The sequence below is a fragment of the Corvus moneduloides genome, chromosome 9 (assembly GCF_009650955.1).
Source record: "Corvus moneduloides isolate bCorMon1 chromosome 9, bCorMon1.pri, whole genome shotgun sequence".
NCBI classification, from domain to species: domain Eukaryota; kingdom Metazoa; phylum Chordata; class Aves; order Passeriformes; family Corvidae; genus Corvus; species Corvus moneduloides.
Genome location: NC_045484.1, coordinates 7,910,760 through 7,931,835, shown reverse-complemented (window position 1 = coordinate 7,931,835; position 21,076 = coordinate 7,910,760). Strand labels below are relative to the sequence as shown.

General features: G+C 39.5%; 1 protein-coding gene across 1 annotated transcript; it reads right to left on the bottom strand.

Annotated features, from left to right (window-relative positions):
* Nucleotides 1–3,451: 3,451 nt before the first annotated feature.
* Nucleotides 3,452–12,877, bottom strand: RGS13 (regulator of G protein signaling 13). The gene is made up of 5 exons (XM_032118648.1): nt 12,689–12,877; nt 10,001–10,069; nt 7,395–7,456; nt 5,897–6,063; nt 3,452–3,891 (listed from the first exon to the last, which is right to left on the bottom strand). The coding sequence occupies exons 2-5, from the start codon at nt 10,063–10,065 to the stop codon at nt 3,694–3,696; spliced, it is 492 nt and encodes a 163-aa protein (XP_031974539.1). The 5' UTR covers nt 10,066–10,069; nt 12,689–12,877; the 3' UTR covers nt 3,452–3,693.
* Between the last annotated feature and the right edge of the window lie 8,199 nt (nt 12,878–21,076).

The window sequence follows — 21,076 nt, the reverse complement described above, 5'->3', positions numbered from 1 at the left end:
CATCCTCATCTGGCCTGTAATCAGTGATAAACATCTCTGCTCACCATTTGTTTAGATCAGTTGTCTACTGTACCAAGTTCTGTATAATGGCTCTTTGCTACATTTAGAGTGAGACCGCATAACATTTATTTCTTGGGACTTGAAAGGAGAAATATCTAGAGTTAGCATGGAAGTACAAAAATAATGAGGAGAACTTGACAGAAAAGCCTCCAAACAACTTATTCTCTGGAAACTGGAATGGAGAGACATTTTGTGTTCTCGTTTACTACCCATCTGTACCAAAAAAATTAGGCTGTGCTATGCTTAAAGTTTTATTTTTGGGTGACTCTAATGATAAGCAGATTTTTACTTTGTTTTATAGACCTGATCTACAATCTGCATTTTTTTATTCTATACTTATCATCTATACACAAAGAGTTGATGTAAAACTCATGGAAATAGCAGTATAATGATAGAGTAAAAATTTCACAGCTGTTACAAGGAAAGTAGGCCAACACAGCTCATATTTACAAAGGAAAAGAGATCTAATTGTCAGCTCTTTTAAAAACAAACCAAAACCCCAAAAAACCCTAGACCATCTGTCCAGTACGGGTTGGTTTTTTTTATGGAGCCTCCATAGGTCAATGGTTTCCAGGGTTGACTACAGTTAATTGCTACAGTGGTTTTATTAATCTGCATTTTAGTCTTGCCAAACTTAGCGTTTGAAGAATCATCACTTTGATTTTTTTTTTTATATATATTCTTATTTAAATAAATGAGGGAAGAAGGAGAATTCTGCCAATTTAGCTATTTTCAAGTTTTTTTATCTTTTTTAACAGTACCTTTGAATGATTAATGTGAGCAAATGCCTTTTAGGTTTATCTGCCAGTGGAAAAGTATACCTGAGCTCGTTCAACTGCTGTTAATGAAAATGATAAAAGCAGTGATTTGTTATTGCTGCTGCCATTAGTTACTGTTTTATGAATCATATGATCAGGTGAAATACTGTGTTATTGCCCTGCATCTGGTAACACGAAAGAAAAGTCAAGCAAGAGAAAGATCTCTAACAGTTAACAACAAATCTGTTTTGGGAAAAGGCCCCTCTTTTTTTCCTGACTGGGGAGTGTGGGATAGACATGGGGAACAGGAAACCCAGCTCCAAAACCCAACATTTTATTTATTTCTAGAAGGAAATATAAAATTAATAGTCCCACCAACAATAAGGGCAGGTAGACTCAGGACCTGTTAGTAAAATACCCACTAAACATTTCATGCCATAAAAATGTGTTTGTTAGTCCCTCTGTGATTTCCCTAAGTATTCTCTGTGGATGAGGTTTTTTATCCTTCTGGATAATCTCCTTTCTGCAGGGAGGAAGGGTTTCTCTATCAGCTCAGTGCCTGAGCAGCCCTTTGTAAGACCCCTTTGAAAGGCTGTGCATGAGCCTGTTTGGATATGGAGTTATTACTCTTTGTCACCATGAGCCTCTTCTCCTTGGACACAGACATGAAAGTCTTTTGAATTTCTATTCCAACAGAAATGGGAAGACTTTCTTCAGTGTGATCCCTGGTTTGTTCACTGTGTGTATTTTGGGGTTTTTTTTACTTTTGCTCAGGCTGGCTTTTGTCACAGATTTGCTTCCCTGCAGGAATTGCTTTTTTTAAGAGATCCTATGATTTTTTTTTTTTTTCTTTGCTGTGGCATCTTGCAGGCCTAATCAAACTAATGTCCAATGCTCTGTATGCCCATCAGAAGTTAACAGCAGCAAAAGCTATACTATCCCTAGCTGGATTTCCTGTGGAGTCCTTTCTTGCTGAGTGGTTTTATGAGCTGGATAATCATATATCTGAATGATAATCCCTTTATATGAGGTTACTGCAAAAGGAAAGGATTATCTCCTAGAGTAACACTCCCTTTTCTTACTGCCCTGAAGTGCTGTTAAAGCTTTCTATTCTGGTGGGGGCTATGCCCAGGCTGGCTTTGCATTCTGCCGTGGATATACACATGAATCCTATCTTGTGAATTTAATAAAAAAAAAGATGGATGAAAAGAATTTTTGGGGCCTTAGATAACTGATAAGTTAAACGTGTTCGCTTATGTCACAGGTTGTCATTCCCATGTTGTCATTAGGGTCCTCATAGAGTTGCAATTTACCAAATTAACGTCATACAAAGCCAGACATCAATATTATGCACTGGATGCTTGTTGATCAACATACTCATCTGTCATCAATAAAACACTGTCTCTTTCTGCAAGTGTAGCCTGTGCTGTGCACCACAATAATAGTGCTGCTTAGAGGCCCTAGACAATGAATTTTTTTTTTAAGGATTGAAACTTTACCTTGAAATATAGCCACATGTAGTATTTATAACAACAAGAGGACATCTAAAAAGAACAACTATAGTTTCTCCTCACTACAAGATAGTGCAACCTGGTTGTTTGCTGCCTGCACTGAGCTGTGTTTCCATGTTTGCCTTGTAAGGAGAAAGTGGAGATATTCACATCGGAAAGTGAGGGAGGTTCTCAGGGAGAGCAGCGTTGTGGTTAAACAAGGGGTACAATGAAGCTCTGTCCTCCCACAGAAAGACTGGGCTTTCCTGATGGAGGTGAGACAATGGGTTACCACATTGTCACAAAAAATGCCTCTTTAAACTAGGCAACCAAGGCACAGCTTAAAGTAAACATTAATAAGCGTGATCTGGCAACATGGCTGAAGAAACCTCAGTCACATAAATGGATCCAGCTGAGTGAACACTCCATTTCTCCTGTGAGATCATCCCAGAGGATCAGTGGGATGCTTATTGGGGTTTGTGGGGCTGCTGTCAGAGAATGATTTGTTCTTTTATTCCTTGCAATAAAGCTGCTTGAGACGGTGCTAGAGAAGTCTCTGACTACCTATGGCTTTTGTTGTCTACACTAAAGTCTGTTAAAAGAATCAAGAGATTCCAGTTTTAATGAGATTTGAGAAGCTCAGATTAGTCATTGTTGTAAACCAGGGTACTGTAATAATTGATTAGCAAATCAAGGAGTTGTCTTTGACAGTTTATGCATGAGAGAGCCCTGTCTGTGCTGCAGGAGGATGTTCAGGAGTCAGGCTTGCTTGTATCCCGTTCTTAGGGAGTCTGAAGGGAAAGTAATGTGTTTGTGTGTCCGTACCCAGAAAAACAAGGCAAAATACCAATGAATTTTATCACTGAAGAAAAACCTGAAGACACTGGTAATATTTTAGTATACTGTAGATCAAGTGCCTTCATAGCATATGTTTTATGTCATAATTCAGCATAAACTCAACTCTACACCACATGAATAATATACCCCATAGTTTAAGATTTAGCAAATTGCTGTATTTCAAATTTATCTTTGTACTTTGAGACACTACAAGACTAAAAAGAACAACAAATGTAGCAATGCAGATATTTTTTTCCTCCTGTAATGTATAGTCAAATAAACATTTATTTCCCAGCAGCAAAATGCTTTTTTTTTCTTTTTAATGCTTAGTTTTCCATAGTTTTTAGGGTTTTTTTGAGGGGAGAGGAAAACAAAACAAGAACTCTTCCTTGGGAAGGGGGGAAGATAGTGCCTTGTGAATTCTAACATCAACAGAACAGTTGAACAGTTCAATAATAGTACTCCTCTACTGCCTGATTTCTCCTGTCTACTTTAAATCTTAAACACGTGTGCCAGAAGAAACCTTTTTACATTTTCAACCATTGTCTTTAGGTTACCATTGACTTGTTGCCGTTAGTTTGAAGACTCTGTTTGAGCTTTTGGTAGAACTGCGATTCAAGAAATCGTGGGTAGGAATCTCTTTCCATGTGCCTGTAGATTATTCTCTGTGCTTCATCAAAGCAGGACTGAGTTGGCTCTTGAATATTCCTCATAATTGCTTTTCTTGCAGGGCTGTCAATGTTTATCTGAAACACAAATGGAAACGGCAGTTTAATCCTGATTATTGTGATTAGTGGAGGTCAAGAGCAGTGGTAAAGTCTCTGTTGCTGGGCCTGCATGCAGAATATGGGCCCAAGGCTGCAAAAGGGGAGTTTAGCAGGATGAGTTTGGTTTGCTCACTACTTCTAGGAAGAATAAGAGAACAGGGACAATTAAGGCAGAAGTTGTCCTGTGGACATGGCTTGGATGGGGAGTGGCTCCAGTGGAAAGAGCAGCTGGAAGTTGCTGATATCCAGCCCTGCTTTCCTTTGCTAAGAATTGTTCCCAGAGCTAGGGTTAGATTCCAGAAGAGGAAGTCTGAATTCTGATGAGTCCAAGTGCCTAGAGGTGCACATTACCAGTGGAAAAAAATGACTAGAAGTGTTATGACCTGAGATAAAATCAATGTTATATATCAACCTTGTTCAGGAAGTTTTAGTTCCTAGAGTTTTCCTGCTTCAATTCATGGTTTGTAGCAGGTAAATTGAAGCTGTGCAGGTGTGTTACAGCAGAAAGGTCTCGTGGTCAGCAAAAACACCAGATAAAAGGAACCCTTTGATAATCCATCAGCTCATGATGAGTTCTATTGGTTGTTTTCAGCTTGACTTTGTTAGTGTTGAGAGAAGACCTCTAAAGATTTGGTTAGTGCTGATGTCGTTCATGAGTTGAAATCTTCCTCTTCCAGAGGAATCATTTGAGTGCCCCATTTTAAATGCTGCTGAAATATCAATGTAACTATGTTTCATATCCTCATGAGCATCTAGTTTTTTAGACTGGTGCCTAGTTCTTGTATTAATAGTGAACATCAAGAAAATGTGAAATTGGTGTGTCCTGAAGCTCTAGAAACCAGACAAACAAAAGCAAGATTCAAATACACATTATTTTAGAAAAAAAAAGGCACAGCTTATTTATAACTGTCCTGATTTAAGCCCTTACATTTGATTAATGAATTTGTGGTTGGCAATACTGATATTTCTCTTTTGAAAGTGCAAATGTCTTGCTGAGTTTCCTATAGCTGCACATACTAAAAATAAAAACTGAGAAAAAGAGACAAGAATGCATTGTTGTGCCAACTGGCATTTAAAACCAACAGAGGGTACTTTAAAAATTGCTCAAGTTTTGGATTAGAGGGAGTGGTTTAGTCATTTAAAGCAGCAACTGTTCTCAGCCAACATTTGGGAATCCAGTTGATCTGGGTTTGGCTTCTCCTCCAGTGCCAGCAGGGAGGCTGCATTTTGAGACTCTGTAATAATTTTATTGTTACACATAAACCAGAAAATAATGAAGCATGATCCTTCAGTTATGTCAGCCTGCCAGAGGCAGTGGTAGTAAAAGCCAGAGTTGGCTTAGTTTTGCAAGGAGAGTAATAAGCAGGAATATTTAAAGGTTATAGAGCATGTCTGGCTGAGCAGGAATGACTTTTTTCTACAGCCACTTGTCAGGGGAAAAAAATCAGATATTTTACATACAAATCTGCTGTTTTCCTTAACAAAAAAAAACCAGCTAATCTGTCTTGGAATCTTTCTTTTTGCTCATTTTGCAAAGGGGACAGCACTGGGTAGAGTTTTTACTTTGTTCATTTATATTTACTCTTGCAAAGCCCAGGCATAGATAGATAGATAGATAGATATGTAGCAATGACATAATCCAGAATCTAGTGAAGCAACGTAATCCAAAATATAGTGAAGTGATATCAATGGTCCCTGGATCTGATGTTGAAAAGAAAAAAAGACTAGAACAGATCCAAGAACTTGGTTCTTAATTGAGTTGTGCATGCTGCTTGTGTTCTTAGTGGATACAGTTGGAAGATTTGTCTGTAGATGAGATGTGGATTCAAGTATTAAGATTCTGTGGGCAGAAGAGTTTGGGGGGAGGATGAATAGCAAGTTTTCACTCCTTTTGATACAAGAGGTGCTAGGCATTTGTTGTTGGTCTCCTGCATGACACTTCAGGCATTTCTATAAAAAAAAGAGCTTGTGATATTGTAGTCACCTCATTGGGAGCCTGGGGTTGGATGTAACTTGTAAAAAGCTTCCTGGCCACGGAAATCCTTTTCTTCTGGGATGTTATCTTCTTATACGCTTCACAGGCAAGCCAGAATTCTATGTTTTCATCACTGTGTTCTGTCTTCAAGTAGGTTTTGTAGATCATAGGCCCATCTGTAAATATTTCAGAAGCCAAATTTACATTACCTGTCTACATGCATTGCCTTTAGAGTCCCTTGCAGGCAGTAGGGACATTTATAAAGCAGTGTAATTCTTGATTGTTCCCCATAGATATTATTGGATTATTTCAAAATGGGGAAATATTTGCGCTATATTGCCCCTACACTTCAACCTTGCATTTTCCTGCACATGCAGGGCTCCCTAGCAAATCTAATCCTAGAGTAAATCTAAGGTAGGCAAATACTTTGCTCACCTTTCCTAAAGAGCTGAAAATCCCTGGGTTTAGAGTCTCTAGCTTTATATGTGAGTACACCTTTCTATTTTTGGATGTCATGAGGCTTTTAAATGAATTAAAATTCAACTAGTAATGTTTTTAAGTGCAGTGAAGGAGGCATTTTAAGAAGGGCAGCATTCTGAGTACTGCTGCAAGCTACAAGTGTTTTATTTAAAGCAAACTTTCTTGCTGGTGCAGCATTCTGGCCTTTCATTTTTTGGAAGATGTTGAGCACTGCCTGTTATCTGGCAGGGGTGATGATCACTTGTGTGCCTGCTGCTTCTGCTGTAATTTGGTCTCTTTGAACAGTTTTCTGTTGAGGAGTTTCTCCCTGTGCTGTAACATACTTGGTTGTTTCCTGGTTAAGATTTTAATGGCAAAATCTTTAGAGTTACAAATGCTGTCTGTTAGTCTTCTTGCTCTGTGTAATTTTTCTGCAGTTTGAAAATGATGCCAGTCCTAGGAGTAATTTTTAGAGGTTTGTGCTGTGGTTAACTTTTTCATTGCTATTTTAAAAAACGTAATTCAGCAGTGATGTTCCGGGCTGCTGCCCATATGAGAAATGTGGGAGAGCTCTGAGCCCTGTATGAAGCAGAGGGAGGCTGGAGTGGGAAAGCTCAGAATTGCTACTGCAGCTACAGTTCTTCCCATCCCTGAATATTGGAGTTGTATTCCATGGTTGTTACCCTGTATAGCTGTGCCATTTTATGGTGTCTTTGCTGTACACAGGACTTCCCAAGAGAACTTTGTCACTTTTCTGCCAATATAAATTGCTATTCAGTGCTTTAAGCGGGGATGTGGCAGATAAACCACGCCCTCATCACATGCCTTTAAGGGAATTAAATGTGATTGCAGAAATGGCAAGTTTGGGGAAGCATTTGCAGCATGCTCGGTTTGTTTTCACTGTGAGGCGTGCTGGGCATGTCACACAAAGTTGTTTCTCATTAGTTCTGTATAGGGCAGGATATATTATGCAGCGTGAGTTATTGATTTTGCTTTGTGGGAACTTTTTCCAGCGATCCATCTGGGACACAAACACACAATTACTTACATTTGCTTGTTACTAGATTTTCAAAAGACCGGGACCATTGTAGCACTTCCTCCAAAGACACCCTTTAGAAAAACAGGAGGGCATTATTGCAGGATTAGCTGTGGCTCAAAGTATAAGAAAAATTAATTACATTGTTGAAAATTTGGCCCCTAATTTAAATATGAGCCATATGAAACTTATATTTTAAAAGGCTCTTCTGTGACTCCCAAATCTCGTACTTACTGTGCTGAGACATATTTTTCTTGCTGTAACAAATGCAGTTCCATTTCGAGGTGCTCCATGTAATTCCTCTAGAAATGGCATTCATTTATTTATTTAAATTCTGCTTAGGAGAAACATAAGAAAAGTACTGCCTTTCTAGACAGCACCTTCTTTGGGGGCAGGAATCATCATAGAATTTAGGAAATATTGATGCTTGTGTTTAGTAGTAAAGTCTTCAGGGCACAAGATCTTATTGTAATACTTAAAGGCCTTTAACATCTAAGCTGACTTATCTGGGAGCTGAATGGAAGCTCCAGGCATAAGGTAAATAAAGAAAGTTTAATGCAATCTTAGCTGCAAGGGACTTCCATCTCTCACCAGTTGTTTACAATGCAGTGTGACACATTATTACTAACCTACACAGCCCTCGGAGGCGGCTAAAGTCAGATTTTACTTTCATGTTTGCTATTCTTAAGCAATAAGTTCATAAGCTTGTAGGAGTCTCCTGCCTGATTCTGGGAAAGAGCATGGAAGTAGTGAGGTGAGAGACTAAACAATTTAAGGAAAAACAAATGTTTGAGGGCAGTAGCTCCATTTAAGTGCATGTAACTCCATTTACACCAACTGATTTTCAGGGATTGCAGTTTTAGGACACCAATGCTGGTAACTTGAAAAAAATGCTTATGTTAGGAAAAGAAAGGACAGGGGATGTATTCCAGTAGGTGCTTTCCATTATGCATCAGCCAAATTTGGAGTAAGATCCCTTCTCATTGAATGTTTGCTTTTCATGGGAGCTATAAGTTTGTCAACAACTACTTAGTACCACAGTGCTTTTTCAAAATTTAAATTAAAATCAAAATTGGCTTTGGTATGAGTGCTGCATGATGCTTTATAGATTTCTGCTGCAGAACAGCCATTAGCATCTCTGTAGCTTTTTTAATTGATAGTGATTTATAATTTATTTATAACTTGATATAATTCCTTCTTTCTCTGATAAAGTACATGGCATGACTAGCTGATTATTTTCTCAGGATTTCCTGATTAGACTGACCTGGTCAAAGAAATACAGAGTAAGAGAAATGTTACCACTGTTGAACTGTGGGATCAATAACTCTCTAGTAACTCTTGCCAGTAAAAGACTTTTTTTCCCTTCTTGTGAGCTATTAGCCTTCTCTCTGTAAAAACTCATAAAGCATGTGGTTATGGGGAGTGAGAATCTCTAGTTCTTTGAATGATTTTTTTTTTCTCTCCTTACAAGCTACTTCTGAGTCATATTTGCTGTTCCTGACAGATAATTTTTCACCTCTCTCAGCAATAGCGCTTGTATAGAACAAGTGACAATCTCGTCTGTCTCACTGAACATCAGCAGGAGAGCCATCTTATTTCCATTTCTGATTATTTGTCTTTAGCATTAACCTGTGAAGCAGAAAGAACCCTGCCTGATGGGGCAGCTGACACAGAGGAAAACCTTTTTACCTTTTTATTGTCCTTTAAAAATCAGGAGAATATGAAGGGCAGTAAGGGAATAGGTTATGATGAACTCTATTAATGGCCCTTTAACAGCTGTTATGCTGATGGCAAACATCTTGCTGCACTGATTAGCAACATGATTGGATTTGCTGAAGAACTTATATTACACTCAAAAAAAAAATACTCTCCAAAAATAACTGAGGCTATATACCTGGGACTGAAAAAATTAAATTGTAGTGTCCTGTGGGAGCTGTTGTTCACTTATTGTGCACCCTCCACTGTGAGTGGCTCCCCTCACCACCCTGGTGCAGTAGTTGGAAACTCTGTCTGGATTTCTGCCACCCAACTTCACCCCAATGGCAGTTTCAGGGGTCATCAGGTTCTCCTCAGTATTGCTGTGGAGGGTATGTCTCAATAAATCAGTTCTGTGTCTGGTCTGATACCAGCTGAAGGCATTTTGGATGGAAGCGTTCCCCCACCCCCATGGGATGTGTCCCCCAAATTCCTGGCAGTGCTTGGTCCCCATGGAGCCTGGTGGCAGCTGAGGACTTGCAGGAGCCACTCGGCCATGTCTCACATGCACTACGTGAATATTCAACCTTTGCCAGCAGCCTGAATTCTTTTAAAAGATGGACCCCAAATATCCGGCTTACAGATTCCTCGCAGGCCCAAATCTGGGCTGAATCCAGGGATGAGTTTGGGCCCATGCCTGTGTCCCATGAAAGGAGCTCCCAGTGGGATATGCCGGCGGACACCCCATGGGCTGTTAAGGAACTGGCTGCAGGAAGGAGCTTGGCTGGGGCACTTGTGAAGGTGTTGCCCTCTCTTGCACGATCTTAAGCTTACAAAGAAACCTCCACTGTGAATTTTGAGGGGTTTGTTCCTCCTGCTCAGCTGTAAGTACTGCAGAATATAAGATTCTTATCTGTACTTACTTAGAACTGATCCCATTTTCTTCTGCTCTGAATATCTTGCAAATCCAACAAGTATTTGGACTCATTCTCCTAAACATGGAAAATATGTGAGTTTTAAATCTGCTGTGCTGAGTTCTGGCTTTCTTAAATAAAATCTTATAATTCACTCTACATGTAGCAGTGCAATCACTTCTAACAGTATTCTTATTTTGTGCACCTGATCTGTATCTATAAGTCATTTCTGAAGCATTTGACAAAAATATATTTTTGTAACACATGAGAACTTAAAAAAAATTTTTTAAATTACCAGATAGTCCAGTGGATATCTCTCAGGGAAGAATAGAAATGTTGATAATTTTCCCTCTTTGTTTCTCCAGTTATGAAAGGAGATTGAAGGTTGAGCCTGAGCCAAAGCAGAATGAAACTAAAAGTCTTTTTTTTCTTTTTTTTTCACCAAAAGCTCAGGGTGACCAGGATCAGAGATCAGAGCTCAATGTGAACTGAATGATGCTGAGTAAGTTGTTAGGTGTCTGAGATTAACATTGATATTTGTCCAGCATGTATCTCAAAGTCAATAAAAGTCATATAAAACTTGCTTTTATATAGATATGATATCCATGAAAGAGGGTGTAGTTTATTAGGAATGAAGCAGTGAAAAATGTTTGTCTAAAAAAGACAAAATTTTAAAAATCTCTTGTGACATGGAGTATGTTTAGTGCTTCTCCTTTGGCTTTCAGGCAATGCCAGCTGCTGAGTTTACACAAGACTGTAAGTTTGTATGGACCTTCCTGAAATCAAAACAGTCTTATTTATTTTGAGGTTGACTGGCACATATTATGCCTACAGCCAATTTTTTCCTTCAAACTGAAACACACAGTAAAACAGAGGACAAGGTTCTGTCTCCCAGCTTTCTGAAATGTTTTCATTTGCCTTTAGTGTTGTTTTCTTTGTTACCCTGACATAAATAATCAACTTTACATTATATAAGAGTTTTACCCAGTAAATTTCCTGCAGGGTATTGAAACTGCATACCTTTGCCCAAGTGCTACACTGCAACTGCTGCTCACATTCCCTGCAGCCCTATGGGACTACCAGTGGCCATTGCCTGCTGCCTGCTTCAGAATTCTCTGAACTATGTTCTCTGCTAGATCTCTGACTTTTGAATCATTCCACCAGTATGTACTCATCTCACCCTCTGCCTAAAAGCAATCTTTTAAAACTACACCATATTCCATATTTAAGATGAAGTTATGCATTTAAATTCTGGCATATGGTTATTATTTATCACCTTATTTTAGGCTACTTTGACCAATGCCCTCTATTTTGGGTGTTTTCATGTTGCAATCATTCATCTTGTATCCACTGAAATGTAAGTGAAATGCAGTCTTTGTGGCTTTTTTGAAACCTGAAGAAATTCATGTAGTTTTTTTACTCACAGAGATGCTCAAGAAATACCAGATGAAGCAATATTAAGTAATCTAATTCAGCTACTTCCATCTGAATTTAAAGTGTCAATTATTATTTTTTTCTTCCGGTGATGGCTGCAGGAAGCGACTTTTCTGTAAGGAAATGTTATTGTTCTGAGGAGCCTTTTTAATCTGAGTTAGAGGCTTTCAGCTTGTTGAGAACACACATTTTCCAAGCATACACATCCAGGGCTTTGTGGTTCTCTCTTCTTTTTATGTCAGACTCATTTCCTAATAGACCAGGGAACAGAGCATGCTGATTTTATCTTTTCCAGCGCTGATTTGGAACATCTTCTTTCCACTGAAGCATAATCTATGTTTCATTAGTCTGACGTTGTGTGTTTCTGCTGACAGTGGTCTTAACCCTAAAATAAGACTGGTAGTACAAAAGCCACACCACACCCTGGAGCAGCGGGTTAATTTTGGGTTGTCTAACTCCCAGGAGAGCAGCCTGTTACCTGTCACAGTGTCCTATCTATTGTAGATAGTAAATTACATCTTAACTACTCCATTCAGCTTTGCAGTGTTCAGAAAACTCGACTTGGATCATGGAACCCTTCTCACCCAATATTTATAAAGTGTAGTATCCTTTCTCTTTGCTTGTTGTAAGACTGTATTGCAACGAGGCCACAAGTTCTTTAATGTGTAGGACCTGTGTGCTTCCTGCAGGACTGGTAACCAAAGAGAAAGTCACATGGCTGCAACTCTTCTGCAGAAGGAATTGCCTGACTGATAATAAATGAATCTAAGTGCTGGAGTTATTCATGTCTGTAAAATAAATAAGCAGCACTGATCTGGAAATGACTGTTTAACTCTTGTTATATTTTATATTGGAGAAATATCAGGAAAACTGATTTGGTACATCAAAGAACGTGATCTATTTACCTTTCAAATGACAACATACATTTTGATTTTTCAGCACCCTTTTTCTGTGCCAATGAATCTGTAAACTACCAAATGCCACAGCTTTTAGTGCCCAGCATAACTTTCAGCAGAGAGAAACTGCTATATAAAAGTTCTAACTGATTGCCCATGTAATGTTATTCAGTTTATTTTGCACTGACTATTGCATAAAATATTCATGTATATATAGGGATAAAGCTGGGTATACATCAGAAACATTTCCAACACAAATGCCTTTGCAATGCTGAGAAACTTACATGTCAAGAGAAAAACCAAGTGTTCCCCTGCCTATGCTATACTTTTCTGATAATATTTCGAAGTGCAAAAATCTCATACTTACAGAAACTCCTCTTGGCTTATTTCCCTTGGTTAAAAAGCTTCATTTAATAGTTGCATTTGCAAGGGTAACTTTCCAAATTTCTTGAGCTGTTGTTTTCCTTTGTTATTTTCTCTTAGTGTAGGTGGTCTTACTACCCATTCTCCGTGCCTGTGCTGCTCATACTAGTGCCTGATTCCTCTTTTATACATATCACAGGCAAACAGTGGCTGTGGTTTCCATCAGAAAAAGCTCCTTTGGGCTCTGATGCACCACAGATAGAGCCTGTTTGCACTGAAATTATCTTGACATCTCTACTGATCAGCTGTAATGACATGAAGCTGTACTTGACTTCATTGAAATCTTGCATGTATTGTCCAAGTCCTGTGACTAATGTTTTCCATCCCTTTATCAAAGTTCTTTATATGAAAGCTGAAGTCCATGTTGAAATGAGACAAAGGGCACAAGTACCCTTTCACTGAAACCAATTTTCGTCTTATAGGCAGCATTATGAAGCACTTTGGACTGCTCTGGGGGAACGTTTTTCTGCTCTGGCCCATCAGTGTCAGGCTTTTATGTGCTCCTACTTGGCCAACCTGCTACTGCACAGCACCTGAGGGATGTTAGACCTGAACTCTCTTTAAACTTGTATGACGTCCTCTGTCATTTTTCTCACAGCTGCTGCCCAGGTTATGGCTTCATTTTCAGCTGAGATTCAACTTATCTATGTTTTGCTTGTTCATCTCTGGCCAGGTGTTTGAAAGGAGCCATGCAGTGCAATAGCACTGAAGTTGCTGTGTCAGTGGGAGACTCATTTGTAGTGATACTGGGGCTTTGAGAACAAGCACTAGCTCAGCTGCTTTCTGCAAAGTAGTCACAGGAGGGGATCCTTCTGGAGGGCTTTCTGTCCTTCCTGCGGTGGTTGTGACTTGGGATCTCTGAGAATTTGCCATTGCCTACAAGGCACAGACTGACCCTGTTGGGAGGGGAAGGTTGGTCATGCCCCTGCTCCCTCTGACAGCCCAGCTGTGTGCTGTGATATTTCTTTCAATCTTATCTCTCTGCTCTGACTCATCTTCTTTTCCTCTTACGGAGCCTCCCAGACAGAGCATGAACTGTGGAGGATTGGAAGTTAAATTGAGGTTTGAGCTTATGACAATACAGTGCGCTCATTTATTTTATTGCAGCTCACCCTACTGGTACACAGGCTTTGTGTATGAGATGTACATCCCTTTTCCCACAGCACTTGTCCTGCTGAGGAGGAAATGTGTGTGGTGTGCTCACCCACAGCAGAACCTGGTGTCAGAGCAGGGCAGCATCACGTGTGAGACCTGGCCTGTGCTTAGGGAAGGGAAGGAAAATATCACTGTGATCTATTTTCTATTGATTGCTATGTCATTAAATCTCATTCTGTATTTGTTGTAACTTCACAGAGGATTTTGGAGTATTTTGTTCCATTTCTGTAATGGGAATAGGCAGAAGCAAATATCTGTGCAGTGTAACTTGAGCTGATTATTCAAATAATTATAATAGTGAGATATTTCAAGTTTATCACATGCCTCCTCCTGCTTCTAATGCTTCATATATAGGCACTTATATACCAAAGCATCTGAGGGCCAGAACTTGACAAGCTAAAAAAGACTATAAGGAATCTCATTTGTACAACTACTTATATTTAAATAAGAAAAAAGCACCATATTAATAACTGGAAAAGTTACAGAATGAAAATCGCAGTTATGTTGATAGTCTCTAGTGATTTGTACCAGTATATAACTATTTGATCTACGTATATTTGGAGAAACCTTATATGTGCTTATGCATGTTCTTTTGCAAAAGCATAAATATGTCTTATTTTTTACACTAAATTTTATTGGCATTAAAGGAACATCCATCTAAAATCTCATTATTAAAATGAATGATAATGAACTATTTAGGGTTTTTTTCCTATCAACTGATGTCCAGGGTGCCATATATAGCATCATATCTTTGTAAATTTAAATTGTGCAGTGACTGAGGATCCTTAACCAATGACTTTGTGTTCAAATATTTTCTTTGCCTTATTACAGGCATTAAAAAAATGCTGTGATGTTGCTTAAAATTGAAATAAATTGTCCTGGGGTTTTCTCCCTAGGTTCGTTTTTTCTATTAAACTGAAGAAAATACATCTGCAAACCTCTCTTGCCTTGTACAGTAGGGGGATATTTAGGTGCAGGATTTGTTGCTTATTTCATGTTTTGTTATATTCTTGACCATGCTCTGATGAAAAGTTTGAAATTTAGTGGGTTTCAAATATAACTTTACAATTTGTTTCTCTGTGTCAGCTCTTTCCACTACCATCACTTATAGCTTGATACCCAGAAAGTCACCCATCTACTTCCCTTTCCAGAATATTTAAAGTCCATAAGAGTGGATAGTTTTGCTGTTAACCAGGTATGCTGCCTCACTGTGGAATTACGTGATTTAACGTAAATCCCACCCTTCCTCTCATTGCATACAAATTCCACTAGATGTCATCCGGTGTCACGCTGAAGGGGAAGGTTTGAACCACCATGTCCATCAGCTCAGACTGGCCTCGTGAGGGCGGCTGTGGGTGCAGGCTCTGGGTGGGAACACTGCAGTGCCCCTTTAATAAATGGTTCCTTGTAGCCTGAACGAGTCCTGGTGAGACACTGAGGCCTGCAGGTGACTCTGATAGGGCCTTTTCCCTTTGGACGTTGCCAGGTGTTGGGCTGGGATGTTCCCTGCTGTTGCCAGGTGTAGGGCCCAGAACAGCTCTAGGATCATGAAGAGATGTACTACACAGGAATCCATTTTTGCTTGGTTTATTCAGTGGTTGAACTGGATGTGCTTTCCAGAAAGACAATAAGGGAAATGCCAAAACTGAGACAATTTTTATGTGTTCTCTTCAGGTTTTTTCCCTCCCACCCTTACATTAATTATTTCCTAATTATGTTTCTGTTTCAATGCTGTTGTGCTCAATAAACATCTCGCCCACCTACATCTGTTCCACACTAGTGAATGTGGAAGTACTGTTTGTCTCATTCTGTCTTGTACCCATTCTTTCCATCTACCCACACGTTCCCCTGCCTGCACATTGCCACCCTTCTCTCTGCAGTGCTCCCATGCCCTGGTATTTGGGAATGTAGGACCCCTGCTTCCTGGGGCTTGCCTGGGGCTCATGTTCCTGACACAGCATCCTACAAGGGTATGTTAAATAGGAGAACTGAGGCTGTGCCTGGAAATCCAGGTCCAAACACAAGGAAAGCAGTAAAATATTAGGAGGTCTTCATTAACCTTGAGGAGAGCACAGAGTGGTTACTCTGATTTGGCTGCTACTCATCCTCATTGCTGCTTGAGTAACTTTAGGACAAAATAACGAATCGGTGTTCTTGCTTCTTGCGTAATTCAGTCATAGATGTTTCCAGAGAAGAGTCCTGTTTCTGTAATTACATATTCCTTGGTGGTTTTGACAAATTCTGTTGGGAACTTTCTTGCTATATATTTGGCAATAACCTCAAAAAAAGTTAGGTTCTGTGTGGAATGAGGTTCTGCTCACAGGGATGGAGGGAACAGTGTTCACAGCTTCAGTCCTTACAGTAGGCCAAAACAACCAGTAAATTGTCTGCAGATACAGAGATGATGAAGTGGTTTTTGTTTCTGAGTAGAAGTAGGCATGGCCTGCTAATAGTCACTGCCTGAAGAATTTAAAGCATTTCTATATTCGTGGCTTTAGGTTTTATCAACAAGGCTGGACAAGTCTTACATTGTGACCCATTTCTGCAAACTCCATTAACCAGTGTCCTGCTGAGCGAGAGCAGACTGAAGTCTAGATAGCACTTCTGGAAACCTGACCTCAGTTGTACTCTGTGACCTTTCTGTTCCCTTTTTATTCCTAAAACTGTGATGTCATTGTGTGAGCCTGGTGCTCTGCAGCTATCTCAGTAGGAGAGGAAATAACGCCATGAGAAGTCTGGACTAGTTTTTACAGGAATTTTCACCCCACCCATTCAGTCAGGCTTCCCAGAGGTGTGCTGTGGTTTGGATACAAAGCACTCTGTGCCCTGAACTCTGTGAGATTCTGCATTCACACTTCCACCAAAGCTCAGCAGTGAACAGGGCTTCTCACACCCCCTGCAGGTGTGTACTCCTCTGGAAGGTGCCAGTTCTTCATCTTGTCATAGTTCAGTGTCAAATTATTGATTATAGTGTGGTCCAAGTCAGAATGTTTGACTATGTTAATCCAGGGCGCCCCTTTCCTCCAGATGTTTGTTCCAGCACCTGGAGAGTTCCTCGCTGGACTCTGGGCTTTGTTTGAACATCCACAGTGTGTCCAGAGTTTCCTCAGACTGGCATGAACAACAAGCATGTTGCCAAACTCATGGCTGGACAAATTCTGTCCAATATTGAGTCTCTTCTCTGTGTCTAAAGCTGCCTTCGTGGTTGACAAACTGTTTGCCACAGTAAATACATTACAGACTTTTTCCATAGGTAGTATGGAAATCATGGGTTACTGAGTTATTAGTGTTATGCAGAGTGTTTATCTTGTTTTATTTTTAAAGTTAGCCCTCTAATAGCAGAAACCTTCTGACCACAGTGACTTGAAAAAAAAACCCCAAACCCCTTGTGATTCCAGTGATGTCGAGTCTGTAGGCAGCTGTGTTGCCACTTCAGTACTTTGGCTGCATCACAGACTTTGAAGAGAAGCATTGCTAATCTGCTCTGTTTCTTTCTGAACACAAGACTAGAGTGGTCCTGAAAGGTTTACATTTCTGCATTTCATGCTCTACTCGAGCTATTTTTAATTTTATTAGTGAAAGGGACCATGTGACAGCAGGTCACCCAACTACTTTAGATAAGTGCTTTAAGGCTGTGTGGTGCTTGAAGAAATTGAAGGGAAGTGCTCAGCAGAATGTAAATGTTGATCATCTTTGGAGTCTTTCAAGAGGGTACTTTCTGGAGATATTTTGAGAAATGAGGGGGAATGAGTTTGTTTCCAAAATAGGCACACTGGTTCTTGATTTATGTGAATCCCCTTTTAGTGACTAAAGCCTTTGAGGCTTTATATACCCAAACAAAACCAGGGGATAACCTTAAGTCCCCTCTGACTTTGTTTCTGAGCACCCAATATAGATTTAAATCATCCAATGAATATTAAGCAATAACTTGTTTTTCAATTTCTGCCTCTGTTTAATGACTAAAGATTCCATTTCAAAAAATTCATCTGTAGACATTACACACTTTGATACAACCAACTCATATCTCTGAATGGAAGATGAGAACATCTAATTTTTCCACATCCTACTATTTTTTTTCTTTTCAAACTCATTTCACAACCATAAAGATGGTGACATCTGAAAAGCCTGTTACTTCAGAGCGTGGGCAGTGATGGGTGGCACTGAGGAGTCTAAAGTGATGAATTTGTATTATTCATCACATCTCAGTTTTAATTTCCTTCCTGTTTCAGTGTTCATAACAATAGCATGTTTCCACAGGTGGCCTGTTCAATATATGGGAGAGATTGATACTATGTTATACCATGTTTTTATTTAGGATAATATTAAAAATATCTGGTTTGGGTAATTAATTTTTCCAAATTGGAGAGATCAAAGCTGGTCTTCTAAATACACATGCAGGGTCTGCTGGACTCTTGAGTCCTTCCATAAAAAAAACTGCAACAGAGAGAAGTGAATTCACTTCAAAAGTGTCCCTAAAGATGGTACAATGATTGATTTTTCCACTGGAACATTAACAAACAATGAAAATGTTGTTTCAGGGGTAAGGTAGAACACATAAAGAAAATTCTGAGTCGATACTGTCGAATCTTAAAGCTTTCCCATGTACTGCATCCTGTTTTCCTGCACTGTTCTGTAGCTGACAGCCAACCTGATTCAATTGTTTCTTTTAGAGACAGTGAATGGAACAGCAAATTTCCATTCTCTCATGGCATACCTTCTCCAAAGAAGGAAAGCAGAATCTAGTTTAAAAAAAAAAAAAGCCCAACCCAACCCACACCTGTGAAACCAATGTGTGATATTGGGGCTGTTCCAGTGCACGAGTGGAGGGAAATGAGTGCACCCACCTCGTACACAAACAAAGGGCGGCAGAAAGATCTGAGTCCTTTGATCTGTGTGTTCTGGGTCATTCAGATCCCTCAGACCTTGTTTAAACAACCTCTTTTGGGCAGCCCTGCTGTAGCAACACACGTGTAATACTGGGCTTTCAGCATCCCAGAGCCAGGCCTGAATTTCTGCTGTGCTGTCATTTGCTTGCTGAAATGTGGTCATGTTGTCAAGGGTGCTGGAGTGGGCTGGAATATCTCTGGAATTAATAACCTGGGCAACTGACCTTTGCAGTTGATATCAAGTTTGTACTGCAAATAAGGTGAGAGACTTAAAAATAGCCAACGTTGTTGGGTTGTACAGAGTGGAACAGTTTCTTTTTGAAGAAGACAAACACCTTTCTTGCTCTCTCACTCTGCCAAATTATGAAGTAGGGATAGATGCTTATGGAAGAAAGTCAAAACTCCCTTCTTCCCTCCTCAGATACTCTGGTCTCTACTAACTGTGTAATACAAGTTGGTGAAATTGCTCTGACAGTCTTCTCTGCTAGCAACAAGCCATCCAAAAGTAAATAAAAATCCTAACCATCCATGCTATGAAATATGATTTTAGTCAGAAATTACATATGGGTGTTTGGCTTAACCATAGCAAAACTGGGAAACTGCGGGGAGAGCAAATGAAGACTGGGGCCATAATAATTAAAGGGATTTACAGTCAAAAGAATAATGTTACTTGAATACAGTGTCTGTTTAGAGGGTAGCTGATATTTCATAGCTCTTTCACCTCTGTGAGCTTGAAGTTCTGCAGAGACATTTGGGCCACATTAACTGTGTCAGAGCAAACATAATGATGCACCTTGTGTGGGAGGCACAGTTGTTATTCCTACTTCACAGCAATTAGATCTATTCCTAATGATCCTGGAAAATTAATTCCTGTAAGAATGCCAACTGGAGACTGGTTTACATTGTTCCAGGAGCAGTCAGGCTTTACAGTCAGACTCTCTCAGGAATGCATAACTTAACAATAATACTGCAAGACTGGGGTCTTTTCTTCAGCATTTTTTAGCCTTGAAAGGAAGATGTAATTTGCAGTGGCTCCCAGCTACTACAGTAGGTGATGGTGGAAACTGGCACTTTTCTATGTTCCTTCCAGCTGTTTTGCTTCTAACACAGACTTTTATTCTCCCCTGGAGGTCCCAAAGTCCCCAAAAGGTGGCAGTAAGAACCTGGTCTGCTCTCGGTGAGAGGTGACATCTCTGAATTTATAGCTTCTCCTTTTGGTACAGAGCAGAGTGGGGCTCACAAAGCTCATGTTATTCTGAAAAAATGGAAAATTTGCAAGGCTGAGATAAAATCTTGTATTGCCACCGTGTGATGTCAGCGTCTCATGATGGGAACTCATTAAAACCAAGGCATCCTCTGATTTATTTTCCCTGTAAGCTCTAATGTCACAAGGTCTCAAACACTTGAGTTTTGGGAGTACTCTTGTTCATGGTTACATATTTCAAGCATAATCACTTTTTTCCCCTTTTACTTTAGTTCTCATCTCTACTGTGGTATAGGCTACTCATTACATTTTAGAGTAAATTGAATGCAGTGAAATGAAATGACCCTTGATGCTAGTGTTGGTATTGCTTGTCACATTCTGGATCCTGCCAGGATTAGTGGAGTAATGCCAATGTCTCAAACAATGTGACTGCTGAGGAGTCTCTCTGGTTGCTGCCTCTCTACATAAGCAAACATGGGTGATCCATGTGCTCAACTCATCTTCAGTGTCCAAGGGGATTGAACTGTGGGGCCATTGGCTCAATATTTTCTATATTTGAGATTTGACTTGGATTTGACAGCTGGTAGCTGGAGCATCATGAAAATACAAAGGAAATTTAGACTGGTTCCTCTTTATTTATCTACTTATTTTCTTTTTTGGGGGTTGTGAGTATGGGTCTAGGTAAGTCAGTATCACCTATTCCAGGTAACTCAGATTATGGTTGTGTAAAATGGGCAAAAAGAGAGAGAAGTGGTGGAGATAAAATTAACATTTGAATATGGAGATGAGAGGTAGTAGCATAGTGAGACTGAAGGGAATTTTGTGTTTCAATATTTCAGTAATTACAATGGAAAAATCACTTCAAATTTGATGTAAATAAGATATAAAACTTTATTATTAACTGTATTTTAATGAAGATTTACTTATTATTTCTCAATAAATTAAACAGGAAATGTGCTACATACCTGCCTGATGAATACAAATGTAATAAAATACAGCTTATATAATTCTTACATAATTTAAATCATATAAATTTTAAGACATGTCAATTTAGGATATATTTACATAGCACAACAGCGTTGTGGAG